Here is a 19,069-nt window from a genome sequence, read left to right as displayed (position 1 = left end):
AGCAGGAAGGGTAGGGAGATGTCCTCATAAGGCTGGGGAAGAAACAAGGAATAGCAACTTATTGTATAAAACTTCTCTAAGGTATTGTTTTAATCCCCTCTCCCTTGATCCAGTAGGAGGTGCCCTTCACTCAGCTAACACTTAGGGAAAGGATTCTCAAATGAGAAAAAGGGCAAAGAAAAGAGGAAAGATACAGGTTGCCAGTTTATATATTTATAGAAAGATAATCCCCTGGCTTTAAATAGATATGTACATACAAATATGAACAAACTTAAAAAAATACAAACCCTTGGATCATAAGGGGGCTTCTGGGAGCCCCTTTATCCTTCTCCCTCACCCAAGGGCAGAGGGCATGAGTCTGCTTTTTAAAAATTATTAGTTTGGCCATCCCTGCAGCAACAAGCATGAAGTTGGGTGATTACCCACAAGGTGAATGTCAGAGGAAAATTTCAAAGTTCCCACTCTCTGAACTCTATGTATAATCTCCTATAATTAGGGCTACATGCTTTCTTGTTCTCTTTTAACTAGAATGTTGGGGTAAAGGAGGGGGCTCCCTCCTGAAACGGGTCAAGAAATTATAAGATAGACTCGTAGTTTAAAAAAGGGGGGAAAGTGTCATCTGCTCTAGAAGCAAGAGACAAAGGCATACAGACCCCAGGGAAATACCAGTTCCCACACTACCATGGGAGATATTGTCCAGCCCAGGTCCAGGCTCTAGGATCTTTGCTTTAGCCACCCCCTATTTCTTTGGTATTGTCAGAAGACAAGATTCAGTTCCTAGGTGCTGGTGGAGGAGGGAGAGTGGTTCTGGGGCTTCCTACAAGTACTAAGTGAAGAATTTGAGCTTAAAATTTTCCCTTTTTTAAATATTTAAAAATAAACAAGTCAAAACTCCATCCTGTGCTATACACAGCCCTTTTAACTCCCTGACATTGATCTGAGGAAAGAAGAGAAGGGGTGTCAACGTTGGAAGGGCCTCCTCACTTTCTTCCGCCGCTTCGGTTTGGCTTCTCCCTTGGGTACTGTGCTGTTGGGCTTAGAGGCTGCAGTGGCCCCAGGGCCAGGCTGAGGAGCTGCAAAGAAGTTCCCATTGGACATTTGGCCTGGGGGTACTTGAAATATCCGGCTCAAGAAATCCTGAAGGTCAGCAGGAGGGGCATCTGGGGTTGCTCTGAGAGGAAAACAGAAGACATTATGAGGCAAGAGCTATTAAGAGTTACATGGTTACCTCTGTTACCTGTTTACACCTAAGTTAAAGATACACTGCAGGGGAAAGAAAAAGATATACTGAATCAGCTGCCAAACTTAAGGGTAAGAACTCTAGGTGTCCTAAGCAGCATGTCATCTGAAATCATATTCAGAACTACAACAGTAGGTAGATTGTTGAAAGAAGTAACACCTACCTCTGCCGCCCACTGGTGCCTGGAATCCGAGAACCAAAGGAGATGTGATAGGGGACTCTGTGAGTATCTGGGGAGATTCCCACACGCTGGCATCCAGCCCACTCTACAAGCATGAGAAATAATTAGCCAAAACATCACAGTTTTGAGCGTACATGAGCCCATATTTCTAGAGAACAGATGTGTACCTGTGATGTCATACACTTTTCCATCCATCAGTGCAAAATAGGTGATCTTGAGGCCCAACATGCTTGACTCTGCCCAAAAGTCTCCTTCCTCAGCAGGATGCAGTCTATTACACTCAGCACAGTATCTGGCACTCTTAGGTTCCCGGTCCATTTCAAACCTCCTACAACCCAACAAAAGGAAAGTTCCTTTTCATCTGTCAAGCCTACAACACTGTTCTGCTATCATCATTATAATCACTTCTCGGCCTTTTGGCTAAGATCAAGTGTTTAGTGTCATCATTATTGACAAATAGCTGATATATCTAAAATTATCTCCCCTCAGTTGTTACATATGTCTACGAACACCCGTACCCTCAACCTTCTCTCTTAAAACTAAAAATACTAACTTTTTTTTCTTAGTGCAATTCAAATTCCCAATCTCTTGACACTATGGCAAAAGTAGAAACCTCAGGGTCTTTTTACTCATCAGCTGTATCCCCCAACTACCAGTAATACTCAAACGGAAGTCTTTGGCTACCCAATGGCTAATCTGTGACTGTCCCATCCCTGCCCTATTTCATACCTATGCTTTCCCTGGCATCGACTGCACATCATAGTATTCATTGCCTCTTTGAGGTCATCCTGCAGCTTGGACAGAAACTCATTCACTGACCGGCTCAGCTCAGTCTCTGCCATTCGTTTCCTAAGAGAAAAAAGCCTTTGTAAATCAAAAGGTTTTGATCAAGGGACAAAGGGAGATGAAACTTTAAGCCTCTTGAGGCCCCTGGCCAGCCAGAAAGATAAGCAACCCCGTTCTCTCCACCTCAGAGAGCTTCACCCACAAGTTCAGGGACCTCTACTTTGAAGATTACTCATTTATCCCACCTGACAATTTCCCATTTCCAACTTACATTTCATATTCCTTCCGCCTTTCAGGGTTGCTGACAATGTCCCAAGCTGCCCGCAAAACCTTGAAGGCCTCCTCTGCCCGGGGATGATGATTTTTGTCAGGATGAACCTACCAAGACAAAGATTTCATCCCAAATCCATTCCAACCCTCTCCCCATCTTAGGTCAAAATAACCTATTATCAGGATGCCTGGATAGTGCAGTGGGTTAAGCATCTGATTCTTGATCTCAGGGTTCTGAGTTCAAGCCTGGTTGGGCTCCACCTTGGGCTACATACTGGGCATGGAACATACTTAAAAAATAATAATAATAATAACCCTTGTATCAAATGGTTCTCTTTCATCACCCTTTTAGAGAATCAATACAACTTAATGACTAACTGCTCTGGCTCTGCAGACACATATATAGGATCAAGTTCTAGCTCTGTCACTGTTAGCTATCTATCATGGATTACTGGGAGAATATTCACAACATATATACACAGAATTTGGCACTAGGATGATCCATCCTATCAGTGTGCCTGGAACTATCCCAGTTTTAGCACTAAAAGTTCATGTCTCAGGAAACCCTCAATCCCGGGAAGCAGGGATGGTCGGTCACCCTACCTGGTAAATGCATACTAAGCCCTCACATTTTAACTCTATCGTCAACCATAAAGTAAGAGTTCCAAAGATACTACATCTTCAAACTCATTCTAACTAGAAAATTCTAGCATGTACTTCCCATAATGGTTTGCCTTTCTGTCCCAGAAATTAATTAGCATATTGTGATCCTCATAGGCTTTTTATCCACTTTTCAGCCTCTCCTCTAAGACAAATAGTATCCTCACCTCCTACAGCTTCCTGATGGTTCCCATCCTCCTTTTCCAAAAGAACAGAAAAAAGCTAATCTCCTGATGATGCCAAATAAAGAGAATGCCGTTAGTACTCCACATGCCCAAGCTTATAGAACAGCTTTCGGTCATGGTCACTCTGAGGCTTCAGAAGGACAGTGAGAGGTTTTGTAAAAGAAGCCCACAGACACTGGCCCAGAACAAGGGAGTACTTTGAGGTGCAGGGCAGATATATCGAGGATCACGGAACTTAACTATATCTCTACTCCAAGAAAGTAAGTTGAAAATGAAATTTTCTTCTAAGAATGTTATTCCCCAAGAGAGGATGTCTGCTAAAAGACAAGAAAGTGAGAAAAGAGCTCTACTGCTACTAACAATCTTGAGTGTAAACTGCCATTTCCCACTCTTAAGAATATCCCAGTCTATCCACTAAGGGGCATGCATTTCCCACCGAACTTAGTCCTCTGCTAAGTTACAGGCCTGGTACCTTACTGTGTCTTGATGGTTAATGGACACCTTGGTTAACCCATTCCTTTTTGTTGCCATGCAGTCACTGGCGTAATTTGCACACCATGATAATTTTACCAGTCCAGTTCCATATACTCAAATCAGCCTCCAATGGAATTTACACACATTACTTATAATATAGTTTTATTTACAGAAAAAGCAATAAAAATCTTACCTAAAAATATCAAATTAATATCTACTAATAGCAATTTGCATGCTTGTATTAAACATTTCCCTCAGGCATATGGGGCATCACAACTCCACCTGTACCACCCCCTCCCACCCCCCATCAATAAAAGCAACCATATCATGAGGTGCCTGGCTGGCTCAGTCAGTAGGACAATGGGACTCTTGATCTCAGGGTTGTGGGTCTGAGCCCTATATCAGGTGTAGAGATTACTTAAAAATGAAATCTTTAAAAACAGCCATATGTTTTTATGCATACAGATGCACATGCCTCTCTATGGTTTATGTTCCATTCTCTTTCCCTTTTCCACTCTAGACTGCTGTTCTTGAAATACTTTGTTTTCTTTCACCTAGTCCGGGAACAATCACATGCACTCCCTGAACCTTCCCACACTAAGTCCACACTTGCCTATCTGGGACAGATAGTTGGATATCCCCGTGTTCAAAAGACCCTCATTAGTTCAGGGTACAGAATGACAGGCTTTCCAATGAGGCCTCTTTTCCACCCTAGAGGGTGGTTAGAGGGACTTCACCTGAATATTCCAGGGTGAGTGGTCTAACATCCTGGGGTTCTGGGACCAAGCCCCTGCACCTGGCTCCCTGTTCAGCAGGGAGTCTGCTTCTCCCTCTCCCCACGCCACCCGTGCCCCTCCCCCTGCCCTGCAGACTCTCTAGTGCTCTCTCTCTCTCAAATAAATCAATCTTTTTTTTTTTTTTTAAAGAATCTCAAAACAAAAAGCTTAAAATGAAGGAAAAGTCAGATGCCACAGCAGAGGGGAAAAAGTCTTTATGACTGTTTCCTAAGAATTAATGTTGCTCCAGCTTCAAGTTGACCTTTTACTCTGCCTTCTCTTTATCCTACTCTTCCTAAAACTGGAATAGAAAATAAGACAACAAAGAGGAACAGGAAACAGAGGAAAGATACTCACCATCACTGCCAGCTGCCTATATGCCTTCTTCAGTTCAACATCTGATGCTGTGGCTTCAACCCCCAACACATGGAAAGGGTTTAGCTCATCCTCAGGAACCCCAGCCATGGTCAAGAGTCGAGCCACTTCTTCTTCAGGCTGGCAGTAGCGACCACTAGCTACAGGTGCATTCCCCTGCCTATTAGTTCTTGGCTTGACCCAAGGCAATTCCAGCCAACCCCACTGAAACATTTTTACCAACTGCTGCCATGGCCTGCTATCTCTCAGCAGAATCAGGCAACGCTGCAAGGTGGGAAAATCCAGCCAAGAAAAGAGCCAATTGGCTTTACCCCTCCAGCCTAACCGGTCACCCAGTCCCGCCAGAAACCGCCAGCCCAACTGTAGACAGCCCAACAAGAGGGCCAGAGCCAGAAGCAGCAAAGCACCTAGTAGCCTAAGAAAACGGGTCAACAGCCCTGCCCCATAGCAACATCCTTGGCTCAGAAACTGGAACGTTACCTGGGCCCAGCCTCCCAGCCGCCCTGCCCAGATTCCCAACCAGACTCGAAAAAGGTCCAGATCACTGCCTTTCAGCTGCCTGCATGCATAGATGAGATGGCCACAAGTCTCCACGTACTCTCCCACCAATACCAGCAGTTCAATCAGCCACCAGAAGCCTGCCTGCCCAAGCTGACACAGTTCCTCTGCTCCCCATAATCCCAGGCCTTTGCGCTTATCTGCCTGACTTCTTTTCCGGCCCAGCCTATGTCGGCCAGGGGACCTGGGATCTCTGCGTCCACCCTCCCGAGTATCCTCCTTGGCCGGGATGCGGTGCCGCTGTCTCCGGGATGGTTTCTTCCTACTGGGCGCACGTGAAAAATCACTGGGGAACTTAAGCGGTTCCTCATCATCATATTCCTCTTCCAACTCTTCATCTTCCCCCAAAACTGGAGAGGTACAATGGTGACAAAAGTTGCTAGAAGAGCTATCTCCTCCCTCAGAGTAAGGCCCTTCAGGGACTCCAGGGATTCCCTGGCAGTTGCAAGCAGATGGAACGGAAAGAAAAGAAGGGTTGCCATCCTCCTGGTACCCAGCCTCATTCTCTCTTGAGAGTTCCTGGTCCACTCCTGATTCTTCTTCTGAAGATGCCTCACTCTGATCAAGGTCCTCTCCATCCCTTGGGGGTCCTGGACCCCTTGGGGGGCCATGGCTTGGATCCGACCAGTGGGCTGGGTTTGGGGGCTGTGTGTACTTAGGACTAGAGTGCTCTGTGAGGCAGCGGGTACCATTAGGAGCAGGCCCCGCTGAGTCCCTGAGTCCTGAGAATGAAAGTATTTCAGGGTCCACAGCGGATCCTAAAGTCCTGAAGGAGGTACCACCACTGTGGTGGGCTCCACACAACCCTCTTTCTCCGGGGTGCTTCTGGGCCATGACCCCAGGGCTTCCTGAGGATTTTAGGTCACAGCCATCATGATAAGTTCTGATGCCTGCAACAAAGGTATCAAGGTGGGGATGATCAGAATTGAACTGAGAGAGGGGTTAAATAACCTTAAATTGAGGATATAATTAATGCACCCACCTCCCTTGTTTTCGCAAATTCTTCTGGGGCGTTCGTTATCCCTACCAATAAGCCAATACTCCATTACCACAACCATGTTCCCTTCCCCCCTCCAAAACCCCTTAGTTTTTCTTCTTTCCCCAGAAAGTCATAATCCAGAATAAGGAAAGAGGGCGGTTACTCAAAGGGTGTGGTCCGGGGGTCACTCTTGGGTAAAAAGGGAAAGAAGACTGGAAAGGGGGGTGCCGCAGGCTGCCAGAAAAGGGTAGGGATCGTGCGGCTATCAAAGAAAACCTGGGGGCGGAGCTTGGGGTTGCCCCTGAGAAAGACATCCAGGAAACCCTTGGGCTGGGTAGAGGGGGCGAAGGTAACGTACCCGAAGAGCGGAGGTAACTCCTCCCCCTCGAGCAGCTGGGCCTAGGGCCAGGGGGAGCTACGAGAGCAGCTCCCCCGGCTCCGCCTCCCGCTCACGCTCTGCTTCCGCCTTCCGTCCCCGCCGTGGCCGCCGACCTACGCCCACTTCCACTTCCGGGGTCACCAGGGAAGAGACGGGAAGGAAGCGAAAAAGCGGTTGGCGGAGGCGCGAACTAGTCGTGCAAGCGCTGAGTCAAATCAGAGGAGGAGGTCCTGAGGAAGAACTGGCCCCGCCCCTTAAAGGGCTCTCAGCTGCCACCCTCCGCGTGCTGAAGTGATAGCTCCGCAGGCTGCACCACTGGTGGGCGCTGTAGCAGTGCCTGCAGACGCGGGACAGATTTTTTTTTTTTTCAGGGTTCCTCTGGCTGTATTCTCGGGCTTGGCCGAGACTGGGAGATTGAGGACAGCCACCGAGCCACGGTGTTTCCCTTGCAGACAAAACCAGGGAGCGTAGAAGAACCACCACCCCGATCCTTTCCCTGCTGCCTGTAGCGAGGACAGAGACCCTTTTGTATCATGCGGAGGTGGAGCAGAGGGGAGGACGCCCCGGGCCAGCCCCCACCCTGGCCTCCCTGCACTACCCCTTCTTTCCCAGCAATCCTCGGCCTCCCCAGCGCCTGACCCAGCTGGCGAACTGCCCGGTATAACTGCAGCTCCCACGGCCCGGATCCGCCCCTCGGGACGCTGCTCCAAGGCACTATCAAGGTAGCGGTTCTGGGCGACTAGGAGCGTACCTCCGCTAGGCTCAGGACCCGAGCGGAGTGCCAAAAAACACTGCATTCATCTACATGCTGTTTTGCGTTTCATTTGCATACCGAGCAGCTCTCGGCCAACGTCTACACGCACCCCCGCCCCCACGCAGACCCAGCTTGGGTCCCCTCCTCTGCTCGCGCTTCTCTCGTTAGTCCCCCTTCCAGGCCCCGTCTTGCTCCGCAAGTTTTTCCGCCCATGAGCCCCTCGCCGGCGCCCCCAGTTCTGTAAAAGCCCCTTCCCTGGGTCCCCAATCTCGACCACCAGGTTCTCCAGAAGACAATACTCCAATTCTCTGGGAAGTGGAAGAAACCAAGCCCGGGCTAGGGGGGGTGCTGGGACCCCAATTGGGAGTTTGAGAGCGTTTAGTTGTCGAGTCATCGCCTGAGCATTCAGAGATCTTTCCCCAAACGTCTTGTGGTGTCCCCAAAACCTGTTCCTGCTATGGGGGGGGGGGGATCTCTGGTCCCAGCCTAGAGCAGTGGGCAAACTGTTCCCCCCCACACACACCCAAAGGGAAAAGAGTTGGAGGGGCCCGCCCCGTGATGTCACCCCCCACACACCCTGTCCCCTTCCTCTACCCCCAGGCTGGTTGCAGTTAGCTCACGGGGCTTGGGCTTCGGCTTGCAAGAGTTTAGGGGGCAACGAACAGAGTGACCCTGGGGGTGCCTACGCCCGACAGCCGCCCCGACGCCTAGGACCTCCGGGCAAGGATGCAGCAGGGGGTTTAGGGAAGCACTTCTATCCCCTCCTCTTCTGAGCCCTGGCAGGGTGGTGAGTAGTTAACACTCCTTTCCCAATCTGTCCTTGTTTAGAGTCCCTAGACTTCCAAGCGGATTGAAGAGAGGAGCCCCAGGGAATCCCCACGCAAACCCTCTAGTCTGTTAGGACCTTGGTGTCCAAAAGAAGATGAAAGTGCCTGCATCCCTCCTACCCTACTCCCACAGTGCCCCCAGTACCAGCCCCGCCTTGATGTTCTTTCAGGAGCCAAATTCAAATTCTACTGGCAGCCCCGACACCCCCGGGGGGGTGGGGTGGGGAAGGGAGGGGTAGGAAAAGTCCCATCAATGTCCTGAGAGGAGGAGCAAGAGGCGGTGTACCAGGATGTGAGATGTCTATGGGCAAGGTGCCTGCTTAGTCCTAGAGGGACCATGGGAACTGGACTGTGGCCAGATGCCCCTTCCCTCCAACAACTCCATCTCCACATGAGCTGGGGCTTCAGAACTTTGGCAAAGTGTGGGGACTCTCTCGATTCCTTGTCCCAAACTCTTTTAGTGTCTGTTTCTTTTCTCCCCTCTTCCTTCCCTGGGGTTGGAACAGCTGTTCAGAGACCCCACCATGACTCATTCTCTTCTCTTTCTCCTCCTACCCCCTCAATTAACCCCACCTTTCCCAGTCCAGTGAGGTAGTATTGAGTCCCAGATGGGGCAAGCTTTCTTTTTAGCTGGAACAAGCTGCTGGCCTTTAGCACCCAGTCTCACTAGTGTCCCTGGGCCCCCTCCTTCCACCGACCTAGGACTTTCTACTCTCTCCAACCCACCCTGGGAAGCTAGGGAGCAGATAAAGTTTCATAACCTTATAAGATTTTAGTTTAAGTTTTACTTCGTGTCCTTGTTTCAGAAGGTAGTAAAAAGACAGCTGGTTCCCCTTGACCCAATCCTGTGGATTTTTTCAGTTACTCCAGCAAGGCCATGCTCCCTCCTGAAATTGGCCTTTCTTCATAAGAAGCAGAGGTACAGAATTCTCAAGATTCATGGGCACCTCAGTTCCTCCCCCCTACCCCCTTGCAGGTTTCCCATCCCCCTCAAGATATTCATGGATGGATGAGAGGAGCTGACACTGATCTTCTCCTCTGGGATCACCTTTTCTTCGGCCATGGAGGAAGCCCTGTTGCCCCTGGCCATGACTTCTGACCCCAGGCCCTTTAATCAACAACTCCCAGAGCCTCCAGACCCAAGATGTGCCTTGGAACCCCAGGACAATCCTGAACTGGCACCCGCCCTGGTGTGTGCTCTTTGCTGCTGCTTTGGAATCATCTACTGCTGCTTCGGTGAGGGCAGAGCCAGGATTCTGGGGGGCAGCTGCCCAAAACTGTCACCCTCAAGGATGATGCCAACTTTCTCCTTTGTTCCTGGGCCATCTCTATTTTTCTGTCAGGGGATCCCTACCTTCAGTGAGGCCCATGCTGCTCTTGCCAGCTTTTCTTGTCCACACCCTATATCCATGCCCTCTAGCTCTGACCCCTGACAATTCTCACTTGCCTCTCCCTTCCCCCTACCTCAAAACTCCATTCCCACATTATCCTCCATGTTTAAGTCTTCTTCAACCCTTCCCCAATAATCTGCATTGGGGAATAATAACCTGCATTTCTTCCTGTCTACCATCCCTGGAAGTACTAAACCTTCCTTCTGTATTTACTCCCTGCAATGTATCCATCTTACCTCCTGATTTTTTTCCTCCCACCCCCTCACAGTGTTTGGAAGATCCCTGTCTTTCTTGAGATGATCCCTTTCTGCCCCTTGCCTTGAGGTCCCTGGGCTGCTGCTCCTGTCTTCTGCCCCTCTGATTAGCCACTCCTCTCCCTTCTAATTCATCAGAGCTGTCCCTGTAGATGTCTACTTTCTGTCTCTCAGTGCCTCCTGCCTCCCTTCCCAGGCTACCGCTGCTTCAAGGCAGTAATGTTTCTCTCGGGCCTGCTGTCGGGAGCTCTGGTGATCTTCCTGCTGTGCCACAAGGAGCGAGTGCTAGAGACACAGCTGAGCCTGGAGGTGAGCGCGGGCATTGCGCTGGGCATCGGACTCCTCTGTGGCCTGGTCACCATGTTGGTTCGCAGCGTTGGGCTCTTCCTGACTGGTCTCCTGCTAGGCCTGACCCTGGGTGCCGGGGCCCTGCTGGGCACAGAGCCCATCTACCAACCACCTTCAGCCTGGGTGCCAGCTGGGGGGTTGGTGGGGCTGGCACTCCTGGGAGCCCTGCTCACGCTTCGGTGGCCACGTCCATTCACAGTTCTGGGCACAGCCCTGCTGGGTGCTGCGGTGCTGGTGGCCTGTGCTGACTACTTCCTAGAGGGGCTGGCACTGGGCAGTCGGCTGGGCCAACGCTTGCAGGCACTTCCAGCCTTGCCTCCTCTCTGCTGGTATAGCTGGGTCTTGCTGGGCACCTGGCCAGCCCTGGGGGCCCTTGGGGCCCTGGCCCAGTGGAAGCTCATGGATGAGGAACATGGAGGCCACGCCAATGGTGAGTTAGTGCCATGGTACAGAAGCAGCCAACCTGTGCCTTCTCATGTCCCCAGTTTCCAGACTTGACAGGGCGGTGGCAGGAAGGGGGGTGGGAATGGGGAAAATATACTTAAGGGTGGCAGTGTCCGAGATGAATGAGGTAGGGCATTGAAAGGACATTAGAGTTGGAGGAGCCAGCAGTTTGGGTAAGAATGAGGAAAAATTGTCAGAGGAAGCAGAGAGGAGTTAGTTCCTGGGGACTGTTATGGAAGGAAAGAAAGGTCTCAGGGAAGTCCAAGAGGAAAGTGCAGGAGGGTTTCAAAAAAGAGTTTCTTTCAGAATAGCCAGGGAGGAAATGAGGTTTGAGAGAGTTACAATAGGAAGATCAAAGGGGTTTCTGTAGAGGGTAAAGGTGTTAGGGGGTAGAATGCAGGGTCTCAAGGGGCCTCCCTGAGTCTGTATGGCCCCCTCCCAAGCAGTGGTCTTGAGCCACCAGCGAAGGCATCTTCAACTCCTTCGGATCCGCCAGCAAGAGGCCAAGTTGCACCGGACATCCGCTGGGGTGGGGCTCTGTGAAGGCAGCTACCGGCGCCAGCTTCCCCCCAATCCCCGGAGCCCCGCTGATAGTCTGGCTCCCGTGAGTGAGGGGAGGGGCACACCTGGGGATGGGGCAGAGGGCACATGGGGATGGTTGGGGTCAGGGTCAGGGGTGGAGGGTTCTGACCCAGGCCCTACCTTCTACCCTCTCTGCCCTGTGCCTCTCTAGAGTTATCTCCAGAGCCTTCGAGAGCGCCAACTGGGACCAGGCCCCCAGGCCACAGCCCCCCACACCATCCTGGACCTGGATTCCGACTGTGGTTCCACTGTACCCCTCACCACACCTTCTGGTTCCACCCGGACCTGAGCCTAAACCTCCACTGATGCTTCGACCCCTACCAAGGGCCTTGGAACACCAAGTGTGCAGGGCCTGAACCCACAGGACCCACACACAAACTTCCCCACCTCTGTCACTGGGGATAGAATCTGTACTCCAACCCAGACCAGTCCTGTAGGGATATGTTTCAGGGACAGATAAAGGGGAATCTTGTAGGGAAGGGAGAGGAATGGAAGGCTGAATACCTACCTCTGTCCAATAATAGAGGTGCCCTGCCCCTAGAGTAACTGGCTTCCTAATTCCCTCGAAACCAAGGAGGGCCCTTACCCAAAGAGCCTTTTACATACTTGCCTCAGTGTGCCTCACGATGGTAGATTAGGGGGTTTTGTTGTTGTAGGACCTACAGAAAACCAGGTAGCTCCCTAAAGCACTTGATAGCTATTTGATGGGGAGAAGGGTACAGAGGAGCTCCTGGCTTCCATAGGCTCAAGTCCCGTTCTCCTACCTCATTTGGGAATACAGTCCTCCATGGTGCTTCCCTTTCTCTCCTTAATGTGGGGAAGACCACGGGACAATGCATGGCACAGAACCTGCCTCCCCCCACAGCTGTCTACTTCTCCAAGGGGAGACCATTGGCACACATGCCAGAGTCTTGCCCTTTTGCCCAAAGCAGCCTGGTCTTCACCGCTGCATGGGAGACAAGTGCCTTCTCTGCTTCTCATTGTAGGTGATGCTCATCTCTTTCACTAGAACTTTATCCCAGCCACTAACCCATTCTAACTCCCTCCTCTGATTTTCCTGCTCAGAGTCTGTTCCCTGGTTCCCTGAACAGCATGAAGGAAGATGTGTTCCTCCCCTGGGCAACAGAGCTATGATGGGAGGGAGGAAGAATATGGAGCATGTGAATAAAAAGGCATTGAACACTGAACCAGGGAGTCCAGCCTCTACTGTTGCTGCTCTTTTCTTTCTCTGCACCCCCAAACATTAGCCAGACTGATAAGTCCTCTGTCCCCTAAAGATCTGATATGGCTATCCTCACCAGACTGGACTACCGGACTCACAGCTACACACACACATAGCCAGAGGAAGAGCTGTTCAGTCCTCTTTAATGAACATGGAGTTAGCCTTTAAGCACAAATGTGCCAGACATTGTGCTCTGCACTTCACAAAAAGTATTTCATTTAATGCAAACACCCTGCAGGACTAGTATTAACCTTATTGAGCAGATGGGGAATCTGAGGTTCAATGAGGTTAATTAACTTGCCCAAAGTCATAAGCAAGTAAATGTGATTCTTAAAGGGTTCCAAAGCCCTTACTCATTTTACTGGCCATGTCATTTTCAGGCCGTGTCCTGAGGGATGCCTTCCTTCTACTGCTGTCTTCCAGAAAGTAGATAACACAGTTGGAAGGTGCTATGTAGGATGAGCGAAGGAATGTATAGAGTTGGGAGCTGACCCAGAGTTAAGGAGTCACTGCCTAGGAGGGCAAGAGCACAGAGGAGTGGTGGCCGGAGCTGGGACCTTTCAAGCCCTGAAGTCTATTGTTCATTCCCCCTGACGCAGCCCCGCAGGCTAGGGAGCAGACATTTGACTCCTCTCAGGTCTCCTGGCCGGTGACATTACCAGGGAATGAAAGGGTGGGGGAGCCTGTGGCTGAGGGGCTAATGTCCAAGATAGGGTCTCTGGGTGGGTGGTCAGTGTTCAAGGTGGTACCTATGGCTGAGGAAGTGGAACCCAAGGTGGTTCCTATGGCAGAGTGGTCAGTGCTTGAGGATAAAGAAGTGGCATCTCCACCTGACAGAGTGGGGTCTGAGGTCTGGGGATGACAGTGCATCCAGTGGTGGGCAGTATCTCTGGGATAGCCTTTCTCTCCTCGAAGCTGCCTGTTGAGGCGCCAGTATTGTTTACCCTTGAAGAAATAGACCTGGCCATCCCGCCAGCTCATAGCAGCAGAGGGCTGGTTTGGCGCTCCCGTAAACAAGCCTTTGATTGGTTTAGGGTAGTGGCTGAAGTCCGTTCGGGCCAGCTCGTCCCACTGCCAGTACCCGGAGCCCTAGGAGTAGGGTGGGTAGGGAGAAGAAGAGGATAAGGAAAGAGCTTAAGGATCCTCAGATCTACCCCCGCTGCAAATGATCTCCCTTCAAGAGCAAGTCTGCTTCTCAGTGTGAGGTAGCCCACCTCTCCTAAGAAGGGATTTGCCCTTGCTTTGAACTTTGTACCTTAAAGAGGAACACCTTTTGGTTGAAAGGCCAATAGAGAGCTGCATCCAGGTTGGGTTCTACCCTGTTCAGCTTCTTGGGGAAGCCAGGAGACATCTTGAAATTAATATAGCGCCACACCTTGTCTCCTGAGAGCAGGTAAGGAAAGAACATGTTATGTCTGTCTCCAGGTGATAGCTTTTGGTTCTCCCATTCCACCCTTCCAGAAACTTCTTATCTCTCCCTCCCTTTTATGGCTTTTTTAATTGTAGGCCCTCCTCAGGTAACACACCGTAAAACAGTCTCTTTTACCCTTAAAGAAGTGAATCCATTGTGTTCGAGGAGAGTAGACAGCAGCATCTAGGTTTCCTGGGAGCCCCTCCCAAAGGGCAGACACTTGGAACAAGGGACCCAGCCCTGAATCGGTCACTGTCCACACGTAGTTCCCCTTGAAGGCATAAGTCTTCCCGCGGGGCCCTGAGGGTAAAGTGTGGACAAGTCAAAAAGACTTGGGTCAAATAAAGACTTACGGGCTCCGCAGGCAGGCTGATAATTTGCTCTCCTCCCACAGTCTGGGCCTCAAAACTTCATTCAACTTTAATTTAAAGAGAGGATTAAGGTAGAGAAGGAAGACTCCGTGTTCAGCCTCTTTGTTATTCAGACCAATTCAGCTCTGATTCACTCAATAAAACAAAAACCCTGCAGATAGCTCACCTTTGGGGACCTCACCTCCCATTCCAAGTAGCTTCCAAGTTGTCCTTCCATGCAGGTATGATACCTTCTCTAATAGACATTCTAGGAAATAGAGTTTTCTTCACCTTGCTATATTACCAGATATGTTTTGCTGGCCCTTATAGCGAAGCTACTGAGGTAAATGCCCACCTAGCCCACCTTTAATTTGGCTCTGAAGCCTTCCTCTCCATGCCACGTGCCTTCTTCCATGGCCACTAACCTCTGTCTGGTATCTAACTTCTGCTCATTCCCATCTGTCCAGGTCATTCCCATCTGTCCAGGTCTCAAGATCAGTGGGCTGCTGCCACTGCCTGCCTATAGCCTGGAGGGGAAGGGCCTCACCCAACATCATGGCATCCAGTTCACCACTGCAGGGGTCTGGCATGGGACTGGGTTCTGTGGGTACATGTGGTACAGTGGGGAGCTCCATCTCTTCTTCCTCATCTTCTATCTCTGGGTTCTTCTTCCCTGCAAGGCCACATAATGCTGCTCAAGGAGAGAACTCACAGTACCTGGCCTCCCCACTCTTCTACAAGTTTGCCTCAGAATCCCCATAGAAAGTGGAAAAGGGAATCCTAGAGAATTTCTCTTGGTGGGAGGCAAGATCGTATTGATATCGACAGGAGACACATTTTAGTTTTGAGAGGCACCAGAAAGGAGGAAGGAAGTTTGCTGGAACACTGATTCTTCTTCATCCCCAAGAACGGGTAAGAGGAGAGAGAGGCCTGAAAGGAAGGTCAGACATGGAAGTGTCAGAAAAACAACTCCTGAAAATGAAGAAGCCTAAATAACTGGGCAAGAGGAAGAGAAAGAAGCCAAGTCATTTCCCACCATGGAGGTTAGACCAGTCTCTTCAGCCTGAAGAGATGCTGGTCACACTGACCTCAGGATCACTAGGGGTCATGATTAGCCATAACCTGAGGGAAAAAACTAACCGTAGAGAGCCTGAATCCCTGCCACATCATCTGGGTGCAGCTTGAAGTGGGGCCGGTAGCCAGCATAGACAGGGGCCATGAGGGCCTGGGTATATCGAGAGTGCCCAAGCCCCAGGGCATGGCCCAGTTCGTGGGCTGCAATGATGCGCAGATTCACCCCTTGGTAAGTTCTCTCAGTCCAGAGTTCATCTTCATCAAAATGCACACTGCCCAGCTCTGGGATGTCAGCATGGGCCAGGACCCTCCCTGGACAAAGACAAAGGTGGATAGGAAGGAGGTCAGAGTCTCCTAGGTTAAAGTGTCCCCTGCATGTTATAAACCCCAATTTCTCCATTCTCTTAAATTTCCAACTGTATTCAGTCAATTTTCACCTCCCCTTGTCATCACCCAGTTCTCTCTGCGTTGCCCATCCCTCTGTCTCTATACTTCTCAACCACTCTTTTCTCTCTGGCCCAGTTCTCTCTGAGGGGTGTCTTGAGCAGGGGAACTTAAACCAAGGACTAAAGCATAAGCTTCAAAGAGGAAGCTTGATAAGACCCCAGAGAGGTGACCAGCTGCTCTCTGAGAGAATATTAGAAGGTGGTTAGAGAGTGTGGGGTGCAGTTAGGCACAGGGAGCAGCCTGAACATTAATGTTGCAGAGTCACTGGCTCAAGGGGACAGAGATCATCTCAAATGTCTGTGAGGTGGGAACTGAGAGCTGGTGCCTACCAGGCCCATCAAAGGAATTGGAGCAGTATGGTGTCTGACGGCCATGGAAGGAGAGGCGGATGTCAGCAAAGCCAGCCTGCACCTCCCGGAAGGTCAGGGGGGCCACATTGCTCCAGTACTGAAAGGCTTGAAGGAGGGCAGCCCGGGCTGTGTGGGGTGGAAGGGTGGAAGGCAGGTTCAAGATGCGGAAGGTCAGGTGCTTCTTTCTCCAGCGGCCTGATTATTGGACGGAAAATAGGTTAGAAACAGATCCTCTGCCAACCCCAAAGAGCTCCCCTGAGTCTAGGCATTCGCTCAAAAGAGTTATGTGTCCAGGCAGGCAATGATCAGTTAATCACCAGGTGATCATCCATTCAACACTGAGCTGGACCAGCCTGTCCCAATGCCACCTGTACTCCAGAGCCCTTCCACAGCCTCCTTTCCCTCCCTTTCCCAATCTCAGTCCTCACCCAGCAGGAGGTATTTAAGGGTCTTCTGGTTGAAGGGGTCCTCCAGGCCACAACGGGGCTGCCCCATGCGGGCCCTTGTGGCATCATCCAGCTGACCTGAGACTGGCAGCTCAGATGCTTCCTGAAAAGCTCTGAAAAGAGGGAGAGGGATGGGCCCAGCAGGGCAGGGGAGTCTGGAATGACTGAAAACTGGAGATAGCTCTTTGGCCCCTTCTGCCCACAGTGGTAGGTGAGAATGGCACAGGATCTCTGAAACTGATGGGGTCACTTCCGTAACCAGTCTTCATAATTAGGACTTTCTCTTCTGTTCTGCAGAAATAGCAATACTCCAGCTTCATCTCCCCATCTTCAGTCTCTTATCTGTGTAAGGTTTCCCTCAGGTGTAGCCTTCTTCCCCTACTGCAATTTCTAAACTTCTTGTGCTTTGGGGAAGTGCCCTGCCCCCTGCTCTGGAAACTCTCCCACCACCGGTCCAACCTGAGAGCCTGTCCTCCCTCAGTCTTCTCCTCCTGGCTGGACTCCGCTCCCAGCCTAGCCTGCTCTGGGGCAATTTCCAAGCTCAGGCTCTGCAGGCACTGTGGCTTTTCAAAGAACTATGAACGCAGCTGAGAGCAGAAAGAAAAACTACCCATTAGATCCAAAATAGGAAAAGAAAACTTCAAAATAGAAATAAATGCTGAATTAAATGTCCACAAAAAGCAACATCATCCCAACAACTCAACTCCAAATCAACTCGACTCATAGTTTTATCTGTAAATTATGCTTCATGTGGGATGTCGCTAATAGTGTATTGGGTACAATGTGGAATGGAGCCTCCAAAGGGATGCTCAGGGTCTAGGAAGATGCAATGACTGCTCCTCATCTTTGGATCCCCATCTCATTCCATGCCCCACCCCCCTGAGAGTGATAGCAACCCATTCCCTAGCTCCCCAACATGGATTGGGGTCAGGCAGAAGTGGGCCTGGTGAGAAGAAGGGATGGAAAAGGAAGGTGGAAAGATGACCTTGCAACCTTGACCCTTAATAAGGCATGTGCCTTATAACCTCTCACCTCAGAGCCTCCATAATATCTTCTGGCCTGAAGTCATCAGGTCCTTCTAGAGGCTTCTGCAGGTACCCATATTGCAAGAGGTAATCCTATGATGGGGGTCACAGTAAGCAGAATAAAAGGGGAATGAGTCTCAGGGTAACACTTCTCAGTGGCCTAACAGACCAATGAGGATAGGAAGGGGCAGACATAGAAGGACTAAAGGAAGGGCATCTCAAGGAAGGGGCTCAGGTGGAACAAAGGCAAGAAGTATGAGATGTGTAGGAGTAGATCATGGAGCAGAATAAGGAAGAGAAAGGCAGGTTGAAGGTCAGGAGGGAGGCTTGGGTGGGACTGTGGCGTAGTACCCCAATCCCTTCCTGGGCCTGTGTCCCTCCTTCCCTGGAGGACTCACCACTGCTGTCTCTTTCCCTGCCGGCCCCAGGGCCCGGCCTGAGACTGTCATAGGGAGTAAGAAACCCAGCCACAGCCACAGCCACAGCCACTGCCAGTCCATGGTCGAACCAGGCAACAACTCCAGAGGCTGTCTGGGCCTTCTGCCCTGAGATCTCTGGGAACTTGGGGGAGCAAGATTGGGCTGGGGGGGCCTCCTGCCTCCAGTTCTTTCCACTCTCCAGTCTCTGGCCCTCTTTATAAAACTTCAGAGGAGGGAAATTGGGGGGAGTGGCAGTGGGAGGTGACTCAGTCCAGAGATATGTTGCAATTCACCATTAACCCCTGTCCTGCCACAGAGTTTCTGTCAAGAAGAGTCCCCAACAGAGTCCATTCCCACAGAGTCCTCCCCTGAAGATGGGAAGACTTTTCACATTGTCCTGGGGGTGAGCATCGTGGCAGGAGGAGAAGCAGAATCCCAGCAGAGACCAGGATAGGGACCATGACTATCCCCTGGAGTTGGACATTCTTGTGCCCCAGGAACCTTGGGGCAGCAAACGCCTCATCTTCAACCTTCATGGGTCCCTGTCTGTACAACGATAGGAAAAAAAAAAAAAAAAAAAAAAAAAACTAAACTAAACTAAAGAGGAAAGAGGAAGGGAGGAGCTTAGGTGCTCAGGTTTCAGGACCCTGGAATTATGACCTGAACCAAAGGGAGCAGATTTACCGACCAAACCACTCAGGCATCCATTTGTTTGGTTTTTGTTTTGCCTCTTGTTTTTTGTTTTTGTTTTTGTTTTTTGGCCATTTTTTATAAAAGGAAATGGAGACCCAGAGAGGGAACTTGACCGAGCACATGAAGCTCCCAATTGATCTGGCTAGACTCAAATCACTCTACTGACTCC

General features: G+C 50.6%; 3 protein-coding genes across 7 annotated transcripts; 1 reads left to right on the top strand and 2 right to left on the bottom strand.

Annotated features, from left to right (window-relative positions):
• Positions 1-193: 193 nt before the first annotated feature.
• DNAJC14 (DnaJ heat shock protein family (Hsp40) member C14) lies at positions 194-7,856 on the bottom strand. Its single transcript, XM_059185046.1, has 7 exons — positions 6,843-7,856; positions 4,930-6,395; positions 2,479-2,585; positions 2,151-2,270; positions 1,589-1,749; positions 1,404-1,506; positions 194-1,171 (listed from the first exon to the last, which is right to left on the bottom strand). The coding sequence occupies exons 2-7, from the start codon at positions 6,337-6,339 to the stop codon at positions 961-963; spliced, it is 2,112 nt and encodes a 703-aa protein (XP_059041029.1). The 5' UTR covers positions 6,340-6,395; positions 6,843-7,856; the 3' UTR covers positions 194-960.
• A 330-nt stretch (positions 7,857-8,186) lies between these two features.
• On the top strand, positions 8,187-12,650 carry LOC131838629 (transmembrane protein 198-like). 4 transcript variants are annotated; one of them, XM_059185050.1, is made up of 5 exons: positions 8,187-8,404; positions 9,421-9,680; positions 10,286-10,867; positions 11,325-11,485; positions 11,615-12,650. In XM_059185050.1, exons 2-5 carry the CDS (start codon positions 9,506-9,508, stop codon positions 11,750-11,752), a joined length of 1,056 nt encoding a protein of 351 aa, XP_059041033.1. In that variant the 5' UTR covers positions 8,187-8,404; positions 9,421-9,505; the 3' UTR covers positions 11,753-12,650. The 4 variants fall into 4 exon arrangements, with proteins under 4 accessions (XP_059041033.1, XP_059041038.1, XP_059041034.1 ...); XM_059185051.1 differs by having other exon boundaries at positions 8,188-8,404; positions 11,328-11,485; XM_059185055.1 differs by lacking the exon at positions 9,421-9,680.
• A 161-nt stretch (positions 12,651-12,811) lies between these two features.
• On the bottom strand, positions 12,812-18,423 carry MMP19 (matrix metallopeptidase 19). 2 transcript variants are annotated; one of them, XM_059185048.1, is made up of 9 exons: positions 18,187-18,423; positions 17,796-17,881; positions 16,746-16,876; positions 16,297-16,443; positions 15,587-15,832; positions 14,994-15,119; positions 14,232-14,396; positions 13,941-14,068; positions 12,812-13,774 (listed from the first exon to the last, which is right to left on the bottom strand). In XM_059185048.1, the coding sequence occupies exons 1-9, from the start codon at positions 18,286-18,288 to the stop codon at positions 13,319-13,321; spliced, it is 1,587 nt and encodes a 528-aa protein (XP_059041031.1). In that variant the 5' UTR covers positions 18,289-18,423; the 3' UTR covers positions 12,812-13,318. The 2 variants fall into 2 exon arrangements, with proteins under 2 accessions (XP_059041031.1, XP_059041030.1); XM_059185047.1 differs by having other exon boundaries at positions 16,297-16,512; positions 18,187-18,422.
• Positions 18,424-19,069: the final 646 nt, after the last annotated feature.

The sequence above is a fragment of the Mustela lutreola genome, chromosome 8 (genome assembly GCF_030435805.1).
Source record: "Mustela lutreola isolate mMusLut2 chromosome 8, mMusLut2.pri, whole genome shotgun sequence".
Classification (NCBI taxonomy): domain Eukaryota; kingdom Metazoa; phylum Chordata; class Mammalia; order Carnivora; family Mustelidae; genus Mustela; species Mustela lutreola.
The sequence above is the reverse complement of the archived record's forward strand: the minus strand, read 5'-3'. Positions and strand labels throughout refer to the sequence as shown.

Bases quoted from the DNA above. Each gene is read 5' to 3' on its own strand.
- LOC131838629 (XM_059185050.1), top strand. From the start codon at position 9,506: ATGGAGGAAGCCCTGTTGCCCCTGGCCATGACTTCTGACCCCAGGCCC. The intron at 9,681-10,285 runs GTGAGGGCAGAG...CTCCCTTCCCAG, and splicing joins AATCATCTACTGCTGCTTCG to GCTACCGCTGCTTCAAGGCA. The intron at 10,868-11,324 runs GTGAGTTAGTGC...CCCCCTCCCAAG, and splicing joins ACATGGAGGCCACGCCAATG to CAGTGGTCTTGAGCCACCAG.
- DNAJC14 (XM_059185046.1), bottom strand. From the start codon at position 6,339: ATGGCCCAGAAGCACCCCGGAGAAAGAGGGTTGTGTGGAGCCCACCAC. The intron at 2,271-2,478 runs GTAAGTTGGAAA...TTTTTCTCTTAG, and splicing joins AGGCGGAAGGAATATGAAAT to GAAACGAATGGCAGAGACTG. The intron at 1,172-1,403 runs GTAGGTGTTACT...TTTTCCTCTCAG, and splicing joins GGCACCAGTGGGCGGCAGAG to AGCAACCCCAGATGCCCCTC.
- MMP19 (XM_059185047.1), bottom strand. From the start codon at position 18,288: ATGGACTGGCAGTGGCTGTGGCTGTGGCTGTGGCTGGGTTTCTTACTC. The intron at 16,513-16,745 runs GTGAGGACTGAG...TCCAATAATCAG, and splicing joins CCTTAAATACCTCCTGCTGG to GCCGCTGGAGAAAGAAGCAC. The intron at 13,775-13,940 runs GTACAAAGTTCA...CCCTACTCCTAG, and splicing joins AAAAGGTGTTCCTCTTTAAG to GGCTCCGGGTACTGGCAGTG.